The 21,661-nt window shown below is 34.1% G+C and overlaps 3 protein-coding genes across 3 annotated transcripts; all 3 read right to left on the bottom strand.

The window, feature by feature from the left end:
* Positions 1-1,187: 1,187 nt before the first annotated feature.
* LOC132306476 (uncharacterized) lies at positions 1,188-3,154 on the bottom strand. The gene has a single exon (XM_059803865.1). It carries the CDS (start codon positions 2,902-2,904, stop codon positions 1,456-1,458), a length of 1,449 nt encoding a protein of 482 aa, XP_059659848.1. The 5' UTR covers positions 2,905-3,154; the 3' UTR covers positions 1,188-1,455.
* Positions 3,155-6,710: 3,556 nt separating this feature from the next.
* Positions 6,711-10,677, bottom strand: LOC132306477 (WRKY transcription factor WRKY24-like). The gene is made up of 5 exons (XM_059803866.1): positions 10,198-10,677; positions 9,294-9,482; positions 8,579-9,168; positions 8,304-8,465; positions 6,711-7,412 (listed from the first exon to the last, which is right to left on the bottom strand). The coding sequence occupies exons 1-5, from the start codon at positions 10,654-10,656 to the stop codon at positions 6,977-6,979; spliced, it is 1,836 nt and encodes a 611-aa protein (XP_059659849.1). The 5' UTR covers positions 10,657-10,677; the 3' UTR covers positions 6,711-6,976.
* Positions 10,678-14,231: 3,554 nt separating this feature from the next.
* On the bottom strand, positions 14,232-21,421 carry LOC132306478 (U2 small nuclear ribonucleoprotein B''-like). The gene is made up of 5 exons (XM_059803868.1): positions 21,266-21,421; positions 17,635-17,807; positions 15,887-15,980; positions 15,252-15,334; positions 14,232-14,660 (listed from the first exon to the last, which is right to left on the bottom strand). Exons 1-5 carry the CDS (start codon positions 21,336-21,338, stop codon positions 14,379-14,381), a joined length of 705 nt encoding a protein of 234 aa, XP_059659851.1. The 5' UTR covers positions 21,339-21,421; the 3' UTR covers positions 14,232-14,378.
* Positions 21,422-21,661: the final 240 nt, after the last annotated feature.

Genomic DNA, 21,661 nt, shown 5'->3' on the forward strand with positions numbered 1-21,661 from the left:
CTCATAGTCAAAACCATATACTTCATGCCTGTATGGCTACATTCATGATACAAAGAACTTCATATATAGATACCGCAGTGACTAGAGAGAGAGAGATCAGAGATTACGGCTTGTCCACCTGAGCATATTTTAAGGAAGCCCATCTCTGTTCCAAAATCTCATATGAAAGAAAAAAAATTGGAATAATAATTCCCAATCCTAAAGTTATAATGTATAACCCTGAAAAACTTAACATCAGACAATAATATATCAGGAAATTAAATAGCAAAATTGCTTATTTAAAACAAGACAACCCCATGGATAGTGTTCATTCAATCAAAGCCCCCAAGCCAAATAACTAGCTTGATAGTTGGGCCTCAGAATGCTAAAAGTGAAGGACGAAATGATTATAACTTGATGCCTAAAGAAAAACATGAGTAGACTAATGAAAAACTTATGGGAATCAAAAAAGAAATGGCATCGCCTGGACTTGAACAGGAGACCTTTGGTGTGTTAGACTGACATGATAACCAACTATACCACGACACCTTGATATCTGCATTTTCAGAAATTATATCTTATAAAGTGGCTGTAATATGAATGTTTCTAGCCTATTTAAGTTAACAAGCTGAGTATTTTTGCATTAATAGAAATTCATGTACCATTCATGAACAGCACATTGGTTGCAACTCTATCTGCTGCCATAGACTGCACCACCATGACGTCGCTCGTCTCAGCCTGCACAGCCTTTGTCATGCATGGTATACCAGACCCTTTTCCTGGATCACCATTATGTTATCACGGTGCTAGGTCAAACACGAACATGGTACGTTTAATTACCGTGTCAATTTGGGTCGACACGAACACGATAAAGCCAAACCCAAACCCACTTATCTCGTTTCGTGTCCAATATTGCCACCCCTTAATATCACCGGACCCTTTTCCTTAAACAACTACCTTAACAGTTAGGTCTTTCAGTTTTCCTATAGATATCATCTTTTTGCCCTTTGTTCTTAGGTCAATCGAAATGTGCAAGCCACAACTCAATCATCTTCACAAATTCAAGATGCCAGTTTCAACAAATCTAGCAATTATTTTTCAGCACATTAGACATGAAATCTTTACCCTCAAAGATACTCTAAACCCATTCTCTTCCCTGCTTTTTATATCTTTATGGACCAGTTAAACTAGTAGAGACAGTGAGACACTGTAAAATAATGAGAAAATAAAATTCAGATTATTTTGACAATGTACAATTAAAAGATTCAGAAACAGAAAACACATGATACAGATAAAATGTAATTGGATTCCTATTTGCAGGTGGGAAAGTTGAAAAAATTGAGTACAGAACAAAAAATATATATATAGACAAATTCTCGAATGCAACAACTAACATCTTCTCCCTACCAAAAAACAACAACTAAAATCATCACTGAGAAAGAATTAAAGTAAGTCAAAGTAATTGACTGTTACCAATCACCACCATTGATGCACAAGAACTCCCCTCCTTCGTAAAGAAGACAACAGTTCCAAGCATTGGGCGTATGTCTTTTGATACTTTGAGCTCCTCTCCCCGGGGCAACATCTCTGCCATCTACTGTAATGGCATTCAATAAACAACTCATCGATCAAACAAATTGCTCCGGTTTCCACCAACCTCGGAATCAAATGAAATTCAGTCCCTTCCACATCCATTTTCATCACCACGAAATCTCTCTCCGACACTGTGTTCTTCAACCAATTCGCAAAATCAAATCCCACAATCCTATCCAGATCACCCACAAAATTACTGGAGGACTGCGCAGCTTGAATCCTACCCATTCCTCTACCTCTCTCCTCATTTTTTCGACTTGGTTCGCGATTAATTTCAAAAAACAGAGTCTCATTCCTCACCCATGCAGCATAAGGCAAAAGATTTACTCCTTTCTTCATACTATACTCTGCGTGGAACGCCTTGTCGGCCTCAATTGCATAAATGTCAAAGGTTTTGTTCTGTTTTGGGTACTGTTTATTAAACCAACTCCCAATGCTTGAACCATAATTCCTAGCTCCAACATCAATATATACATACTTGGACTTAAAACCAATATCCACCATTGAAGAAAGATACCTAATGTTCTTTACATTCCTTTTCAATGTAATCCAAGGCTTTAATGGCTCTGGTGTGATCAAAGGCTCAGCATTCCGTGTCAATTCCTGTTTATACCCCTGAACAGAGCATCTATTCACCGAATTGGCATTCAAAGCTTGCTTCTTTTTCTTGCCATGGCCAAGAATTTCATTTTCCTTCTTCAGAACAATCTCGCGAATCGACGGCATCGATGAATCGAAACCGTCGATATCGCGTGCCCTAATCAATGTGCAAGAATTGAACAAATCAAGCAATGAGTTGAGACTGTACAGGTCTTTGGACAGTGTGTGGACGACGAAGAAGCCTCCCGGTTTGAGCGTCCTCGATACCTCGGAAGCGAACTCGGCCGGATGAGCCGACCGGTCCAGACTTGCATTGCCGGAAAACTCGAAATCGAAGGTGTTATCGTGGAATGGATGGCGAACGGAACGGCCGGAGACGACGAACGGCGGGGAAGGTTTCTTGGAAATTCCGATGGAGTCAACGACTCCGATTTCCCGCAGAGCTTCGACGTCTTGGCCGGTTAGGGTTTCGATGCAGAGAGCCTTGGAGTCCGGCGAGAGGAAGCCTTCGGCGATCAAATCTTGGAAGACCGACGAAAAGTAATTCTGGAGGTGTGCGACGGAGGTTGCGGGGGAGGGATCGGAGACTCTGACCGTGTCGGAGAAGAAGCAGAAGTCGGCGGAATCGCTAACGATGAAAGCGGATCGAGCGAGAATTATGAGAATGCCAAATGAGACCACTCGCACCAGAATATCGCTCCAGAGACTTGGTTTACCTACGATAGGTTCCATGGTGTTACTGAATGTATGCAGAGAGAGATTGAATAAAATATTTGAGAAATCAAAGAGAGTTATTTATAGGTATGGCAAAAATTCACATTTCGAAAAAAAAAAAATTCCCAGCGGGCATGCCTTGAAAAATCCAACGAGTTTAGGTCGGTTAGGTCGGTTTCGCCATAAATATATTATTAATTTATTAAATTACACTTATATATTAAGAAATTTTAACCGTTTTATGTTTCAAGTCTTGTAAAAAAAAAATTAGCAGCAACCATGGCCGGCCTTGAGATTTCCAAAAGCGACCTTCCCTTTATAAAATTTCACACACACAAAAAAATTATAAAAAGGGAAAATTTTCATTAAAATGAGACAATAAACATATAAAATATATTAATTTTGAACACACAAAACAAAACCCATTTTTGGTGTATTATAACTAGCACGATCCAATTTACATTAAAAAATTAAAAGAAATATTTAATACAACTTAGTTGCAAATATTAAAAATCAAGTTCATATCAAAATAAAATTATCAATTAGAGTGCTCCAATCAAATTTCTCCAACATATCTTTTTCAATAAGTATCATACCCAATCAATTCAATCTCTTGTGACATCATAACCGTTGGTAAGATTTGATCAACTTCAACTTTGTAATTGGGATAATCAATAATACTCTATATGTAATCCAAACATTTGAAAAATAATAACTTTTAACTTTTTATAAAAAATCAAATACTTCAATTGTCTTTTTTGTTCGTCTGGTTAAAATTCCGTAATTTTGAAAATAATTATATCCCATCAATATTATAAATTATGTCACATTTTAGGAAATCTTACAAGGTTATTTTGAAAAATGTGACAATTGATTGCACATATTAGTTAAAAATTTAGTTATTTGGACGGGAGTTAATAGAGCCATGTATACACACAAGTCCAAAACTAATATGATAAATATATATATATATATATATATATATATATATATATATTTGAACGGGGAGGGATAGAAACAAATTACTGTATAACATATATAAATTGATATTATAAGTACGTGTATTTATTGTCATAAATTTTTTTAAAATTTTTTTTATTACCATAAATTTACTTGACATATAACTATATATTGTTTTTTAATTATGAAAATTATGACCTGAATGTTAGAAATATACTACTATATTTGTATTATGGTCCTAAATTTGTTGAGCCTTCTAAATTGGAGGCCCTAGTCGCCGCCGGGCAGGGCCTGCAATTAAGGATGACAAAAATTTCCACCCCATAAATTTTGGAATGATTATAGAAATAAAAAAATTAAATGATGATGGGGATGAGAATTAAGATCTCTGCCCCATTATCATCCCTAACTTGTTTACAGCGTATTAAATTTGATGGAGTAATGAAATAACTAAATGAAGTTATTTTCCTCCTCCTGTTTTTTTTCTTCGGCAAAATCTTGAAGACGACGTCATTTTCCTTATTTTAAATCTAAAGTGATCTTATGCTAAGAGCCACTAACTAATGAATTGAAAATTTTATTAAATTAATTAATTTGACTTTTTATATATTTTCTTCAATTCAAAATAAGTGTTCTTTTTTGGAACTCTAACTTTTTAAGTGAATAATTTTTATTATTTTATTATTATATTATTAGTGAATTGATTATCAAATTTATCCTAGTGTGTCCACAATGATGCAATGGTTTACTTTTTATAGATTTAATATAAGAAAGTTAAATTAGTAATATTACAAAAAAAAAATAGTACATTTACTTTTCAAATGAGATTCTTATTTTGAAACGGATAAAAATAAAAAGGTGAATACTTATTTTGGAATGAAATGAATATCTCGTAAACTCTCAATTATGTAGTTAAACAAAGAAGACTCATACCTTCTGTCATGTCATGGAAGAATTCTCGTGATAGCATTTCTCTAAAATCTATCTGATGACAAAATAATCATTTTTAGTTATTTCGATTTGAGCAATGCTACACTATCACAAAATTTATTTTAATATGTGAATCACAAAACACAATAATCATGATTGGTTTGCCTTTCAAAAAATAGTTTTAAAAATGGAAAACTATATAAAAAAATTTATTTGATTTTATTTTTTGAAAACTATTTTTTTAATAAAACAACTGTCATTTATTGTTTTTTAAAGACATTCTTAAAAATTGTTTTCAAATAACTAAGCAGGCCAGTATTATTATTTTTTTTCAATTTTATACACTGAAAAAAATAATAATAATAATAAAGAATGGCATCAAATGAATTATTATAATACACCCCAAAAAAAAAGTTTGACATTGGCATTGTTACTTTGTTAGGTAGGTGTGGCCTGGACCCCTGGTGGGCAACCAGGGGTATCAAGTAAATTTCAAATTTATCAGTTGACCATCGCTAGCGTGGGCACCAAGTAATGCACAGCTGCAAATCTTTGACTCATTCAAAGATTCTTTACATATTTAAACTATATATATATATATATATATATATCTAATAGTGTATAGAACTCTTTTGTGTAGTTTTTTTTTTAAAACAAAAATAGTATTCTTCATAAATAAATTTTTAGAATACTTCGCCAATATATATAATTTCTAGTGCCATATGCTCCAATTCAAGGACTGAGTTGGATGCACTGAGGGGGTTCCATTCCGGTCGCGAATTACCTGCTGTGCAATTTTTATGTAGTTTCTTGCAGTGAACAGTAAGTGGCATTGGTTTGGTCACATTTTACTCCACTTAATAGACACTAACATTGTATCTGGCAATTGCACAATTATTTATATGTAACATTTTACTACCATTTTTAAGTATCATCATATAAGTTTAAAAGTAATATCACATAGTTTAAAAAGTAACATCACCACGTTTTGAGGGCAAAAGTTATTTATAAATGGTGGTGATGTTACTTTTTAAACTATGTGATATTACTTTTAGACTTATGTGATTTTACTTATAAATAGTAGTGATATTACTTTTTAGACTATTTTTACATTTCACCACCATTTATAAGTAATATCACAGAGTCTAAAAAGTAACATCACCATTTGTAAAAGGAAATATCACCACTTTTAATTTCAAATAATAACATAAATGATATGTAAAATTGAGTTATGTTTATACGTAACATTACTTTTTAGACTATGTGATGTTACTTATAAATGGTGGTAAAATGTTACTTATAAATAGTGGTGTAATTAGCCAAACACAGCCTTAGTGTCCGTTAGTTGAAGAATGATGTGGTCAAATATAGACTACTTAAAAGTTACAGCAGGAAACTGCATGGGAGCCTCACTGCAGGTGATTCGCGCCATCTCCATCCCAATGTGTCCAAGGGTCGACAAATAGTCGGCCCTTGAATTCGGGTCTTCATTGATATACAAAACATTATTCTTCTCAAATGCTTTTTTATTTATTTATATATATCTTTGTGTTTTAAAAACAATTTATACCTAATTGCTCTATTTAGAAGTAACATCTTGATTTTTAAAAGAATAAAAGCTTCATCATCAATTAATTAATGCCTTGCCTTGTTTTGTTTTTGTTTTTGTTTTTATTTTTATTTATTTATTTATTTTTTTTTCACACACCGAGGAGATACGAGCATGATAATAGCCCGACATCATTTACTTTGAAAGATTGAAGAGATACGACAATAATAATAGTAACTCTATAATAGTTTCAATTATTCTCAGCTTCTATTTTCATATTTAATTTTCATAAATGAAAAAAAAAAAAAAACACCCCATGGTCCATTACATTCTTTTTTTCTTCAACACAAAAAGGAAAGAAGTGTCTACCTATGATGAAATGATGTAACAAAGCACTGAATTTCACTAACCTCTGTGCCATATAAATTATATAATCCTGAATATACAAAATCAAATTCCATTAAAAAAATATACAAACAAACAAAATATGAATAAACAAATGAGTCTAGCTTCCTCCTCCTATTGATTATTGATACTTCTGGAGTCCAAACCTTCCAAAAATTGGGTGCCCTATGTGGCGCAAGCAGAAGCAACATCTTGGTACCACACTGGGTTAGCTAGAGTGGTGTTGAAACTCTAAGCCCATGACACCTAGCATAGAAAGGACTCAACAAAACTGTCATTAGTGGGCTCTTCCTTGGCTCTGGAAAGAAAAGCGTCCATGTGCTGTGACTGAGTCATGTAAGAGCCCATGTAGTTTCCAAACCCTGAGAACCCTAAGCTCCTAGGGCTCTGCAACATCTCTAATGTGATGGGTGCTTGCCCTTCAGATGTTGGCATCCTAAAATTGCGAATCGGGTCGATGACCGACTCGTCAGACTGATCGTTGGTCATGCCAGAAGGCCTTGTCGCCATGTCTGCATTGTTGTTCTGCCTATTGGCGTAATGGCTGCCACTACCTCGTGGTGCAGGGATGTCATGGTTGTGCTTCCCCTCGTAGGTTGTTATCACTGACCTTAGATCCTGTGACGCTCTCTCTACATGCTTCCTCACCGGGCATCCAGGATTTGTGCACTTGTAGTAGCTCCTGTGAGTAATAAAAGAATCATAAAATTAGACAAGTTCCAAGATCATCTAATTGAAAACATTAAAATTACAAATCAACACCCTTAATGTGGTTTGAAAAGAGAAAATGCAAACTACACAAGTGTATTGTTTGCCTACACCATTACATGACTCAACTGGTCACAAGCAAGAACCCGGATTCCCTCCGGAGATCCTGTGCACTCACCCCGTGCACCGGTACAGCACAGCTACATCATAGTGTAACACAACAACATCACAATACAACACAAGTATATCACAAAAATGCAATACCCATGAAACAACTTTTAAAAAGTTATGCACCGCATTTATATCGAAGATGCAACATATTATGTTGTGTTACAACGTTATAACACCATTAAATCGAAAATTTAACGCATTTATATAGTTGTTGCATTGTCTGATGCATTCACGACATTTGTTGTGCAATAGGGCACATTATGGGCAAAGGACAAAATGGAAACAAGAGAGGATCTTGGTTCCACAAGCAAACCCAAACAACCCAAACTCAGCCCTTCTATAACTAAGTCATATATCCTTTTTTTCCTGAATAAAGTCGTATATCTCAACCGACATCTTTCAAACAACACAATCCTAAGTTGGGTAGTTACCTAAATAACAGGATTAAAACAATTCACAAGGTAAATTTAGATATGCAAATAGATAGAATCCATTTCAAATAGTGATTAATAAAAGATTATGATGTGTTTCCCATGTAAGGAGGTCAATTTACCATAGATTGAATAAAAAGAAGCTTGTTTGGAAATGGAAACACTGAACTCTAAATGTGTGCTTGGAAAATATTAGAAGTTCGAAACTACATCACTTTTTTGCAAGTTAGAAAATAAAGTTGAAATGAAAGCAAGCTTTTTACCTAGGATTTGGATTTCCCTTAACCACCTTCTGCCCATACTTTCTCCATCTATAACCATCATCAAGAATGTCAATATCACTTCTTGTCTGCACTACAACTCTAGCTTCTCTCACTGCACTACTCCTTGGTGCTGATATACCTTCATTTACGTTCTCGCTTTTCCTGGAAAAGGAAATGGAACATAAATCTGATTCTTACTAATCAAATGAAATCCTTTACACAACATATATATATATATATATATATATATATATATATATATATATCAAACTTACCATCTTTTGGTCTCAGGTACTTCATCATCATAATATTCTCCAACTGATTCTCTCTTCAGAGAGCTTTGATTAAAATCATCCTCCCCAAATGAGATTGAGGAATTCTCATGTGAGACGTGCGACTGATCTGAGATCTCACTGGTGGGAGGATTGCAAGATTGAATTGCTTGAAATTGAGAAGAAGCTGCAGAGGATCTCTTAGTAGATTGAGGCTTGGGATGGTTATGATCACCCTTGTAAATAATCTCAGTAATTTGCCCCTCCAAAGACCTCTCAACTTTCTTCTTCATTGGACAATTGGGGTATGTACACTTGTAATAACTCCGCGGATTTTCGCTCCCTTTCACTTGTTTCTGCCCATATTTCCTCCAGTTGTACCCATCGTCTGATTTTCCCTGCGCTCTCATCGCTGATTGATTATAGTGATTGCCATCAAATTGGAGCCCACTCTTGGTTTGTGAGTTAGTTTGAATGGTGGCTATCTCCGGGGACATGCTCTGCATCGAATCGAATTCAGAACTTACCATACTCTTTTGCGACGATAGACCATCTTGCTTGGTGGATCCTTGTAAACTCCATGCTTGTTGCTCCTGAAAATTATGTACAAATTCCAAGTGTGACAATCCATATTATGATAGGAAAGAAAAAAAAATAAAAAAATAAAATAAAATAAAATAATTGAATTGCAGTTAAAAACGACCAAATGGAGACATACTGTTGGAATTGGGTTGTTTTGAGATTCAAAGTTTGATATGGATGATGTGGGGATTCTTGTTTGGGGGTGGAAAGAGAAATCAGAGTAGTTTTTCTCTTCTTGCTTGATGCCCAGCTGGTTGTTGTTGGAATTGCCCTTCCAATTGAAGGACTGACTAGGAAATGTCCCAGTAGTGGGAGATGGTAGAATCTGCAGATAAATATAAACAAAACCTTTTCATAAAGAACTGGACAGACATGACAAAATCCAATCAAACAAACAATTGAAAAATAAAAAATAAAAAAAAATCATATATAAAATAAACTTAAGACTAATTTCAAACTGAAATGGGGAAGAAAAAAAAAACATCGGTTCAACATAATCCTCTGTTTGGTTAATAATAAGAAATCAAAGGAAAGAAAAACAGAATCATACAACACCAACTCAACTAAGCTCATTCTCGTACAATTACATAACGGATTTAAAACACAATAACCTAGTTTTCTCAGAAACAAAAATTTCAAATTGAATGAATAAAAATTATGGGTTCAAACCTAATCCTCTGTTTGGTTAATAAGAACCCAAAGGAAATTAAAGGGAATAATACAACACCAACTCAACTAAGCTCAGTCTTGTACAATTACTCGAGGGAGTAAAAACATAAGAACTCCATGTTAATTTAATCATTCACTTTTTTTTCTTTTCTTTTTTTTTTGTTCCTTAGTTTTCTCATAAACCAAACAGTAAATTGAAAAGCAAATGGGTAGGTAGTGATGAAAAGCAAAATGGGTAGGCAGTTAAAACACAAGAAATAAATGTTTTGATTCAATTATTTACATTTTTGCCCCCTTAATTTTCTCAGAAACCAAACAGAGACTAGATGTAAATGAAAAGCAAAAAGGAAGCGATGATTAGAGATACATACGTTGTTATAAGAGGAGAGGAGGATAGGGGAATCCAAGAGCTCAGCTGGGCTTATTCCAGCAGGGATGGAGAAATACGAGGAAGGGGAGAACGAGGGCGGAGAGATAGGCAGCGACGGTGGCTGGATTGACTTGAATTTGGGCACCCCAGAACCGGTTCGCTCGGCGATACGATCGGAAAGGCCGCGACTGACGGCGGGGTAGTCGTCGGCGGCGAGCAACTGCGAGAAAGAGGTGGTGGTGTTCATCAATCGGGTCGGGAGATGAAAAGGGTTTATGTTGGTTTCTGTAATTTCTAATCGCCGGTGGTGGGTGTGGGTCAGATTCAGAGCTTGCTGAGTCTTTGAAAGAGAGAGAGAGAGAGAGAGAGAGAGAGAGAGAGAGTTATATGTGGGTGGGAATGAAGGGTAGAGTTGGAAGAAATGAAAATGAAGACGTATGGCACAAGCCTCTCGCTTCATAGATGCATCACCCCCCTCTCTCACTTTCTCTCTCTCTCCTCTTTGTTTATTCGGAGGGATCTTCCGGGAAGTTCATAAGAAGTTTGACCGTTGAAAATAACAAAATTTTAAAAATAATAATAATAAGATAATGATTTTTTTATTTATTTATTTCAGACTTGCACTTTCACACAAACAATTAATAAGTCTAAAAAGTTAAACAATAGTTTGTCATTTTCATAATCACTTTTACTTTCATTACATTTGGGGTATGAAATTGGGGTTTTGATATTTATATATATATTGACTCTTAATAGTAGAATTGAAGTTATATTTTTAATTTAATAAGTATATAATTTTGTATTTTAATTTAATATATAGCATTCTTTTTCTTTTCTTCTGTTTATTATTGTAGTTTTTTCTTTTGTTTATAAAAATGTTCCCATTTGTTCCCATGGCCTGTTCATATTCATTTTTTACATGTAGAATCTTAGATATGCTATGTTTAAAAATATTTAAAGCTTTTGATTTGAAATTGAAAAAAATTACTTTAAGTATATTTACTTTTTTATATTATATTTTATAATATTTACGATTTATCCTACTTACATTGAACTTGAGACTAAATTATATTATAAACTTTCAATTTTCGTTGATGTGAAAAGAGTGGCGGGTGAATCATATCCCATGACATTATATCGATATCATATGGTGAGACATTCCACTCACTAATTATCAAATTCGGTTTGTAAATTATTACTTTAAAAATAATTAAAATGTAAAATAAAACATGGATAAATTTGTTTTTTTATTTTTATTTTTTATTATCTCTTAGAAATGTGTATCGTTCCCATAACATACGAATCATTCAAGTCATGAGTGTAATTCGAAAACGAGATCTTAATAATTTACTTCCCACAACATACAAATCATTTAAGTCCGAAGTGCGATTTAAAGACGAGACCTTAATGACTTACCTCTCACATCTCTATCAATGTCACCCTGTCTTTGGGAATAATTTGATCATTTATTTAAACGTTTAAAATCCAACGGCGGAAAAATAATATAAACTAATTTTTTGAATTTTTTTTTTTTATAAAAACATTGATGCTTTTCAAATAAATATAGAACAAAAATTCATTTATTTGCTTCAAACTCGGTTGCGTTGGTGAATACACGTGGTTCGAAAGTGTCGGGATAGGTGAGCCGAGTTTAAATGTGAAAGCATTGTCATCAAAGTGGATAAAATGGTTTTGGTCAAAGCTCGTGGGTTTGACTGGGTTGGTGGGCTATAATATAGATAGGATGGAGGCGACGAATGTGAGATATCTGGTAATTGCGCACTCATGTGAACGGGTCGGGTGTAAACCGTAGACCTCATTAAAGGATGTCACGTGTTCTCTCAACTAGATCTGACAACAAATCAACCTCCATATTTCTATTTACAATTTTTAACAGATTGGTTTTTAAACAATTGAGAGATAAATTGTTACAGAATTTTTTTTACTATATTTTTAGTAAGACCTATTTTTATTTTTATTTCTGCTAGCACTTTTATTCCCTATTTAAAAAAATTTACAAACAACTCCTTTAATATTGTAACATTGTGCGAAAACACCCCTCAAATAAAAATTTGACCTAAAATAATGTTATAATATTTATTTTGCCCTTTTATTCTTCCAAGTATAATCAAGGAAGTTTTGTGTATATATATATTTTTTTGATGAGTAAAGAAAGGTAAATTTTTTTTTTTTATTATGCTCGTCAAAACTACATAGCTTTATGATTTTATGATAGAAGTATTTTTGGGAAAATTAAACTACTTAAGGGAATTATATTTTGACTAAAAACTTATTTTCCTTTCAACTAAATTTTTTCCATTTCTTTTCATTTCCTCTACTTCTACCAAACCAAATGATTGGGCAAGTAAACAGTATAAAAATTGTAATTTGTTGTTTAATATAAGTTTCTGAATATATTAATATTTTCTTTTTGATAATTAAGTTGTAGAATATAAGTCGTTAGGTATTATAACAGAATATAGCAAACTATAACCCCACCCTAATGGGACCGGTTTGGATCTCCTTAAAGGGGGTTGTGTCCCGGAAAAAAACATAATCCTAAATAGAAACAATATTCTTTCTTTCCACAAAAAAATATTCACCTTTTTTTATTTTTTATTGCCCCAGAATAATTATACCAAATTAAAATTTAATGTATTAATTTTTTAATATTCTAAATTTACTCTTCTTATCTTAAAGTCATAAAAGTAATTAAAGTCATGTAAATTCACCATAAAAGAATATATTTAAAAATTTATTTCTTATCACTATAATAAAAAAATATATATAATTAAAAATTACACTTTAAAAAAATTAAGTTTTAATAAGAGACAAAGGACAAACGAGCAACGTGATATATCCGGCTCACCCAATACTTATTCAAAATGAATGAGTTCCTCCTAACGTTTGATGAACTTTCCTAAACTTGATGAAAACTAGAAGGTATCAGTATGAAAGTAACTTTCTTGTATAAAAAGTAACAAATAAAATAGCATTTCATAAAGACTAGGTTCAAGCCAATCCGTTGGTGTTTAAAATTAAAATTGGCACAAATGATACGGACAATGGCAATTAGTCAACATTAAGAAATAGACTTCCCATCCACCTAAATTATATATATATATATATATATTTGGTGAATTCAGCTTTAATTTCAATCTCATTTCAAAGTCTTCTATATATTTTTATCTATTTACTTTAAAAAAAAAAAAAAAAAAAAAAAAAAAGAGTAATGTATTCGGTTTACAAATGAGACTAATTCTCTCTGCACACGTCTTTTCTTTAAAAGCAAAGATGTACACTCCAAAAGATATGGTCACCACATGTTAGAGATTAAGCCACGTGTGACTTAAATTTTATTATTTTTAAGCAAAAAAACTACTCCTATTTCGATTTAAATTTTATAATATTTATGCTTCCTTGGCCCAACCATCATTAAAATTTGAAGTTCTCAAAAATGTCAACGGAAAACTTGTAACAAAATGGGGTCAAATTTATTTTCAATATGACTCGTCATGATTAAAGAGCCATGGTCTATTAATCAACCTCATTATTTCGACAAAATAATTAAACTCTTATTAATAGACTTTGACAAAATAATTAAACTCGCTTACTAACGGGATTAGTCAGATGGTATGCATGACCTACGCACTCTAAAAAGAGAATTGAGACTTCAACCTCCGATAGGAACAATATTGTAGATTTACACACTTTTGCTTGAACATTTGAAGAAAAATACTAATTATTTAACTCAATTTACATGAAGAACCAAAACACACACACACACAAAATTAAAATCAAAATCAACTACCAACTACATATTGGTCAAATGATACCAATAAACTGATCCTGGTCAACTCATGATTTGCCTATAGTCAAGTGACTAAGAAACTGATCCTACAATTCAATTTGAAGATCAATGCAATGAGAGGGTTAAAGAGTTAGTTACGAGAGACCAGTGTTAAAACATCCTAAAATGAACAAGAGCATTCAGAACATCTCTGATATACATAAGTACTGTGACTCATATATGACTAGACAAAACAAAGAACATTGTCATTGGTACTCGGCAAATATACGGTATTACAATGTATAAAACTCTTCCCAATTGATTGATACAATTCCTCAGTAAAAGCTACGCAGACACAAAATCATCACTTACCAAGAAAAAAACATTGCTTACTACTTCTTGGCGTATGCGATGGCCATGGGGTGCTGAGGAGTGATTTTGAAACCCTGAAGGGCCTGCATGGCGACCGAGGACTGCACATCATCCTCGTATTCTACAAAGGCAATTCCCGGCTTTGCCTCGATCATTCGAACTTCCCTGAAACCAGGGTATTGATCGAACAGAACTTGCAGCATCGAACTGATTGTCTCGTGGGGTAAGTTCTGTATAAAAAGTATATTGTTTGGAGCTGCAGCTGCTTCTTGTGAGCTTGGCTTTCCTTGGCGGAAGGATGCCTGCATGCAACACAGGAGGTTAGATTGGTTAAAAAACGTAGGAAGCCATATTCAAACAGAAAGAACATAAAAATATCAAATAGCATATGACATACATGCAAAGAGCTGAATGTGGGATTGAAAATCCACCTATTTCATTTATGATTTAATTTTGATAGACCCCAAAACATGAAAACAAATTATTTTCCAGAGGTCTATTCACATTTCTCATCTATATCAGTTTATTATGCAAACACCACCCGTAACAAGCCCATAATTTCAAGTTTTTTTCCCCCCCTAAATAGCCCATAATTTATTTTCCAGAGGTCTATTCTCATTTCTCGACCATGTCAGTTTATTATTCAAACACCACCTATAACAAGCCCATAATTTCAAGGTTTTTCCCCCCTAAATTGCCTGAGCAAATCATCGCACCATACTGCGGTCCATCATTCAGTTTCTTTTTAAATTTTTTTAACAATAATCAAAACTCAAGTTCTTCCAACTACCCTCCAACTCAAAACTCCATAAAATACATACATATATATACAACAAAACACACACACACAGAGGCAACTCAATAACACAAGAAAGAAACACGAGCAAACTTACAGATGGGCCTCCATTACTATCTGTTCTTGTACCATTAGCAGTAGCCGATTGCTGCGTTTCTTCAGCACGTCTCTTTCTTTCAGCTGGAAGATATAGGTCAGAAAGGAAAAATGACACCACATCAATAACAGTCAACTCATTCGCATAGCTCAGCAAGTCAAACACAGAAAACAAAGATATCAAACTGGAACTTCAACATAAGCCACCTCATTAGTGATTCAATAGTCTGTCCACTCCTAAAAACATGTCACTATTTCAACTGAAAGTTCTGTTGTATCATCCGTTACAGCAGATATGGTGGTTCATAATAAAAAAATTCCCTGTGAAGTGAATTACATTGTTTTTACAGAATATGCTGCTATTAAGATAGAAAATCATTTTTTATTTTGCTTTTTCTACCCTACATCTCACATCACATGCTCCCACTAACATTTTTAACTGGATCTCAATTTGTCAGCACCACATTAATAACTACATTGTATGCCGCAAATTCATCCATGGTAATGAATATTTCTGAATTGTGATTTGTGAAATTATATTAATTCAGGCAACTAAAAAAAATTTGGGGGTGGTGGGGGGAGGGTGATTTGTGACAAATATAGTAGGATGGAAATTGCAAAATGACTTCTGTTCACCTTTTTCCTCTTGCTTCTTTTTCTTATCTCTTGGGGCAAAGGTTCCATCTGCTTTAGCAACACAATCCGACTTTGTTTTTGCATATTGTATCCGCTGCATTACATCAAATGCTCACAGGGTCATAATGTAAAATGGAAAGGCATCAAATGCATGCACAGTTCCCTTAATAAAACATTATACTTACCAATATGAACCTTTCCGAAGAGAACATGAAGAGATTCACACACAGGCATGATACATAATGTAAAAGTAAAGGCATCGAAGGCATGCACATAATTTCAGTAGCCAAATGGTGTGGTGCTCAAACTCCGCTCGATGAATTATCAAGAATGTGATCAAGCCTGACTTATTATCACATGAGCTGATCTCAGGGGATCAAACCGGACCAATCTTGTTCCAAGATTGATTATTAGTTTGGTTTTCTAGTCTTAGGATGTTCTTCAGCTTATCAAGCTGACTTTGCGTTGAGCTCAATAAATTAACAGGTTTCAAGAAGTGATTAAGCTTGGCTCATTTATCACGAGTCAATCTTGAGCGACCTTAACAAACCGATCAGGAGCCAAGCTAGAGTACTTTGGTTCATTTGACAGCCTCAACCAATGTATTCTAGAAAAACAAATAAATGATATAGCCACTACCCTTTCGTCAGGTCAAAACATTCCGATATATGCATGAGGCAGTATATAATGGTATCTGAAATTAAGCCTTGAACAAATTCAACCACACTATTCATTTAAGTGAAGGAGTCACTCGTCCTCCCTACATCTTCCACTTCTTCTCTTTTCTAATTTACTCCTATCACTTGAAACCAATTATATGCTGGAAACTAGAACTAATTGGAAGAGCAAAGAGGGAGTTGCAAGGAGGGAAACTTGAGAGATATATAATGTAATATGGAGCACGAACTTCACGTGTGCAACCACTCCAATGTATCTATAGTGACCAAGATTTATATTTTATTCAACTGGACCAAACATTATCGCAATTTAAGATTTCTAAAACATAATAAGAAAAGCCAGTAAACTAATTAACCATCGCACATCATTTTGCAAGGCAACTGAAGAACAGGATCAACTACAGAACTATCAATCAATGACCAATAATTTCACTTTAATCAACAAACTGAACAAAGAATAACTCTTTCTATTTTCGTGCATATAACAAGGACTAGAAGTCTACAATACTGAAGTGCCACTGCCAACTGCCCCTCAGTAATTTATGATCCATTTGGCAAGAGGGTAAATAGGGTGGAAGGAAGGAGGGAAAGGAAAGAGAGAGGGCTGGTAGTCCTCCATGTATGGTGGGAGTAAAAAGGGAACAGAAGAGAAGAAAGGAGGGAAGGCCACAATATTCCTTACAAAAGTGAGAAACAAAGAGGAGGCAAAAGGTTTCCAACTTTTCTTTGCTATTTTTCCCTATACTTTTCCCTTCAAACAATAAAATTCCTTTAAGAAGTAATGATATAACAGTATAATCATGTCATTCCCTCTTTCCTCCCTTCCTTTTCAACCAAACAAAAGGAGGAAAAGACTCCTTCCAATTTTCCATCTCACATGTTAACAATATGACTCACAAAAGCACCATCAGCAAAATCCAAAAACTGAAAAAGAAAGTACTGAGAACAGGCTGAAGTTAAGTTCGTTTCCAGAAGCTAAAAGTTCAAAATTATAACACATACATGCACACATCACATAAGTACATGCACAGAATAAATGAGGAACTATTACTTTCTGTTACTTAAACCCACCATAGGTTTTTCATAAAATGGAAAGTTCTGCATCTGTCGCACTGCGTTACTGGCAGCTGTCACTTCACTAAACACAACCCATGCTTGTCCTCGAAGCTTGGTCGTCTTCAGGGAAACAATGTCCAGAATCCTTCCATACTGCGAGAACAAGGCGTAAAGAGATCTCTTCAACTCTGCCACAATAAAATAAGGTGAATTTTGCATTAATTCCATAATTAGCTGACTTCTAAGATACAAGTGGTTATACATATGAACATTTAATTGCGCAAGAGATTATTATTATTTTTTTATAAGTAATTGTGCAAGAGATTCTTGTGAATCAACTCTTCAAACAGGAAGCCAATAGGCTCTAGCCTGGATGGTATAAGCTCTCCCTCCCCAAATGGGGGGTTGAGTGTTCGAGCCCCGGTGGGGGCAATATATATATATATATATAGTGTGTGTGTGTGTGTGTGTGTTTGCTTCACAATTCTAAAAAAAAAAAACAGAAAAAAAAACTCTTCAAACAGGCACATAAAAATAATCTGCAAGACGCGTTCACTTGTGAAGTTTGACCCCATAAATTTAACAGCACATATGAAGTCTGATTAGTATGTTGCACAGTAAGTGTATGCCAACCCCGAAAATGCACACACATGGTAAAAAATGTGACTTATGGAAACTAAGACATAAATCAGTTACTGAGCTTATCTAACTTTTGCATGCCAGCTATATGAATATATATATGCAAAAAAAGGAAAGCAGTAAAAGTGAGAAGATGCCGAGAGGGATGACTGTGTAAAGAATCTGGTCCCATGGGAGGAACAAGTGAACCGCCAAAGTTCAGAAAACAGTATACAAACACAAAAGCCCCTTCAACTTTTGTTTAAAGATCTTATCAATGTTACCTCTGATTTGTTGTGTGTTGAGAAGCACCTTCTTACTCTTTCCACAGTACAATAATGCCATTTTAAGCAAACACTTTCAAAATGACCTCGCATGTTGAGGAGTTTGAAGGGTCTAAATATCTAGTCCACTATTTCTCTTCTTTTTCATTCTTCCATCAAGAGCAGAAGAGAGAAATTAGAGGATTCATAGGGGGTGGGGTTTTCAAATTTTTTGACAGACAGTTTTTATATAATTAATAAGGTGCCTCGAATACAGGGAGTTCATGTATAGAAAAAAAAAAAATATATATATATATATATATATATATATATATATATATATATATAAAGGCTCTAATCAAATTTCTTTCTGTTTAAAAAGAATATGATGTTATATATTATGCAGGTAGAAAAGCAATCGTACACTGCTTGTTCAAAGAACTATTGCAACTCCAAAGACAATCATCAGTTAGTAATTATTTACAAGCAACCCCTGGAAGTTCCCATACCCCCATTATAAGCCCACTGATTATTCCAGAATTCTGTACCTTTACACCATCAACAATTCAAGAGCAAAATTTACACAAAATATAAATATACGGTCCGGTTATGTTGAGGTAAAATTGTCATTTTAATACAAAACCAGAAAGCTGAGAAATGAGAGAAGGAAAACAGCGAATAAAGGATACAACTAAAAGGGAATATAACCATGTCCATCAAATATGCATGAATTTTTTCCACTTCGCAAAATATTTAAAAATACAAAATTAAGATTAGAGAAGAGGAAAGCTAAGACATTATGTAGTCTTTCCTTCAGACCTACTGTGATCAAAGCATGCCTTTGAATGTTATCAAAGAGGCAAAACTTACCGTGTCTAAATCACATTCACAGACAGGAAGTTTTAGTAAGCCATCTTGAAGGAAGGTAAGACATACTGATGTCGCTTTTTAGTAGTCTCATTTGAAATAATTTAATCGTAAAAAAAGCCTTTATTTTGCATTAATTCAATCGTATCATTATCCTTTCTTTTATAAATGACCATTAATTGACATGTTCTATTATTTCTATATCCTATACCCCGTATCACTGTCACGATCGAATGATCGATTAATCATATTGCTTAATTCTATCATATACTTGGGTTTTCCACAATTTATGAGTTTATGGTTCACTACTTGTATTAAATGTCTTTAGTGCATGATTATGAAAGTTTATGATAATATAATGTATCCTTAAAATTAAGATGTCTTTTATTATTGCACTTTGGGAATAATATTTGACCTATTTGATGCATATGCATTGATGTGATGAAAAAAATATGGGATGGGCAATACCCCTGTGCTGAAAAACAATTTAGCTGAACATCTTAGTTGATGTGCCATATCAGATGGACGGCTTCTTTGGGAAAGATATTGACAAATGGCAACCTAAGGCGGCAGCGGTAGAGCAAATTTATTGGCATTGCATGTGTAATAGTGCTGAAGAGTCCGTAAAGCATCTCCTCTTGCACTGTCCAGTGGCCATAGAGGGATGGGACTGCTCCTCGACCTATTTGGTGTTAGTTGGGTGATGCTATTTTCCACTAGGAGCTTGCTTGAAATTTGGAAAGGGTGTATAGTGGGGAAGCCAGAAGCAAGCTCGTGATGCTTGAAGAACTGCTCCTCTGTCTTTGGTGGGGCTTATGGTGGGAGAGAAATAGGACATCCTTTGATGGGGATGAGTCTCTTATTTATGTTTTTAATATATGTACTTAGTTCCAATTTATTATTTATTATTTATTTATTTTATTCACGGTAGACAATGAAAATCTGTGGAGGGGCTCACCTTTTTTTTTTTTTTTTTGTCGGATAACTTGAGATTATAGTGTTTCTTTTGGCCTTGTGGGATTTTAAGCGGGATGCACTCCCCTTTTGAGTGCCTTTTTTTATACACTTACCAACAAGAAGAAAAGAAAAAAGTGTTGGGATGATTAAAAAGTTTTGGAACCATTAATGACCAAGCCTTGCAACAGCAAAAGGGAGTTAAAATCCAAAAAAGGAAAAAAAAATAAAGCAATACAAATGAGCCATTGAAGATTTGTTTGGTTATATTTTGTGAAAGTATTCACTTATTGGTTTTAATAACAGCTAGTAGGGTTTCATGATTACGAAATTGACAAAATATTCAATCACTCGAAATCCAGTGCTGCTAGAATTCTACCAATTTGTTTCAAACATACCAACCCTAGTTTTTCAACGGGTTGCTGAATAAATGAAAGAAGGATAACATTATATAAAATTTTGAGTGGTAGGGTTAATGTTGGCCACTCCCAAGATTCACCCCAACCCTAATTAAAGGATTTGTATATTCAAGGTGGTCAAGTAAGTCCCAACACAACCCACCAAATAATTATATCTATTATATTAGGTATAATTGGGGAACTCAATTCATTTCATGAGATCCTAAATCACATTAAATTGAGATTCAAATTGTTGTTTATCATCCTACAGCTTCTCAGTAACCAAACAGGGCATAAATGAACATATAAATATGCAGAAAGCACTTCTCACCTTTTTCAATTGAATTACTGAATCTTTGAAACAGTGATTAAAAAAGCACAAGACTCAAACCAAATTCTACAATGAAAGCAACTGAAAGTATGCATTTAACATAAGGGTATCAATTAGACGCTGTCATATTCAAAGTAGTAGTTGAAGTTGGAACAAACACTGTGAATCGCACAATAATATAGATCAACCATCGCCATAACTCAGACAAAACTTACCTTCTTTCTTGACCTTCTCGTTGAGATTCTTTATGTATATGGTCTGATTAGGCGGTATGTCCCCAGAGAGCATTGTCACTGAACACCACCTTCAGATACACAGAGAGTATTTGAGAGAGAGAGAGAGTACTTCGAACAGGTTTGAGCCCTAATTTAAAACAGCCGTGTAGTCACTAGTGTGATATTTAGGTGGGCCTAGATAATCGCCCTGGTAAATGGGCCTTGGTTTCATTCATGTTGGTCATGTCAGCTCACCTAAATGTCCAATAATAATCTTATCATATTATTATATTATAAATCATAGTTAGCATGAAAACTTTCCAAGTAGTGATAGATAATGATTTTAATTTTAATGTAATTTGTTCTAAATTCACTTCTTATGACATTTTCCTAATA

Source organism: Cornus florida, unplaced genomic scaffold (assembly GCF_030987335.1).
Source record: "Cornus florida cultivar Cherokee Brave unplaced genomic scaffold, ASM3098733v1 CherokeeBrave_3.0.0_Hap2_Chr05, whole genome shotgun sequence".
NCBI classification, from domain to species: domain Eukaryota; kingdom Viridiplantae; phylum Streptophyta; class Magnoliopsida; order Cornales; family Cornaceae; genus Cornus; species Cornus florida.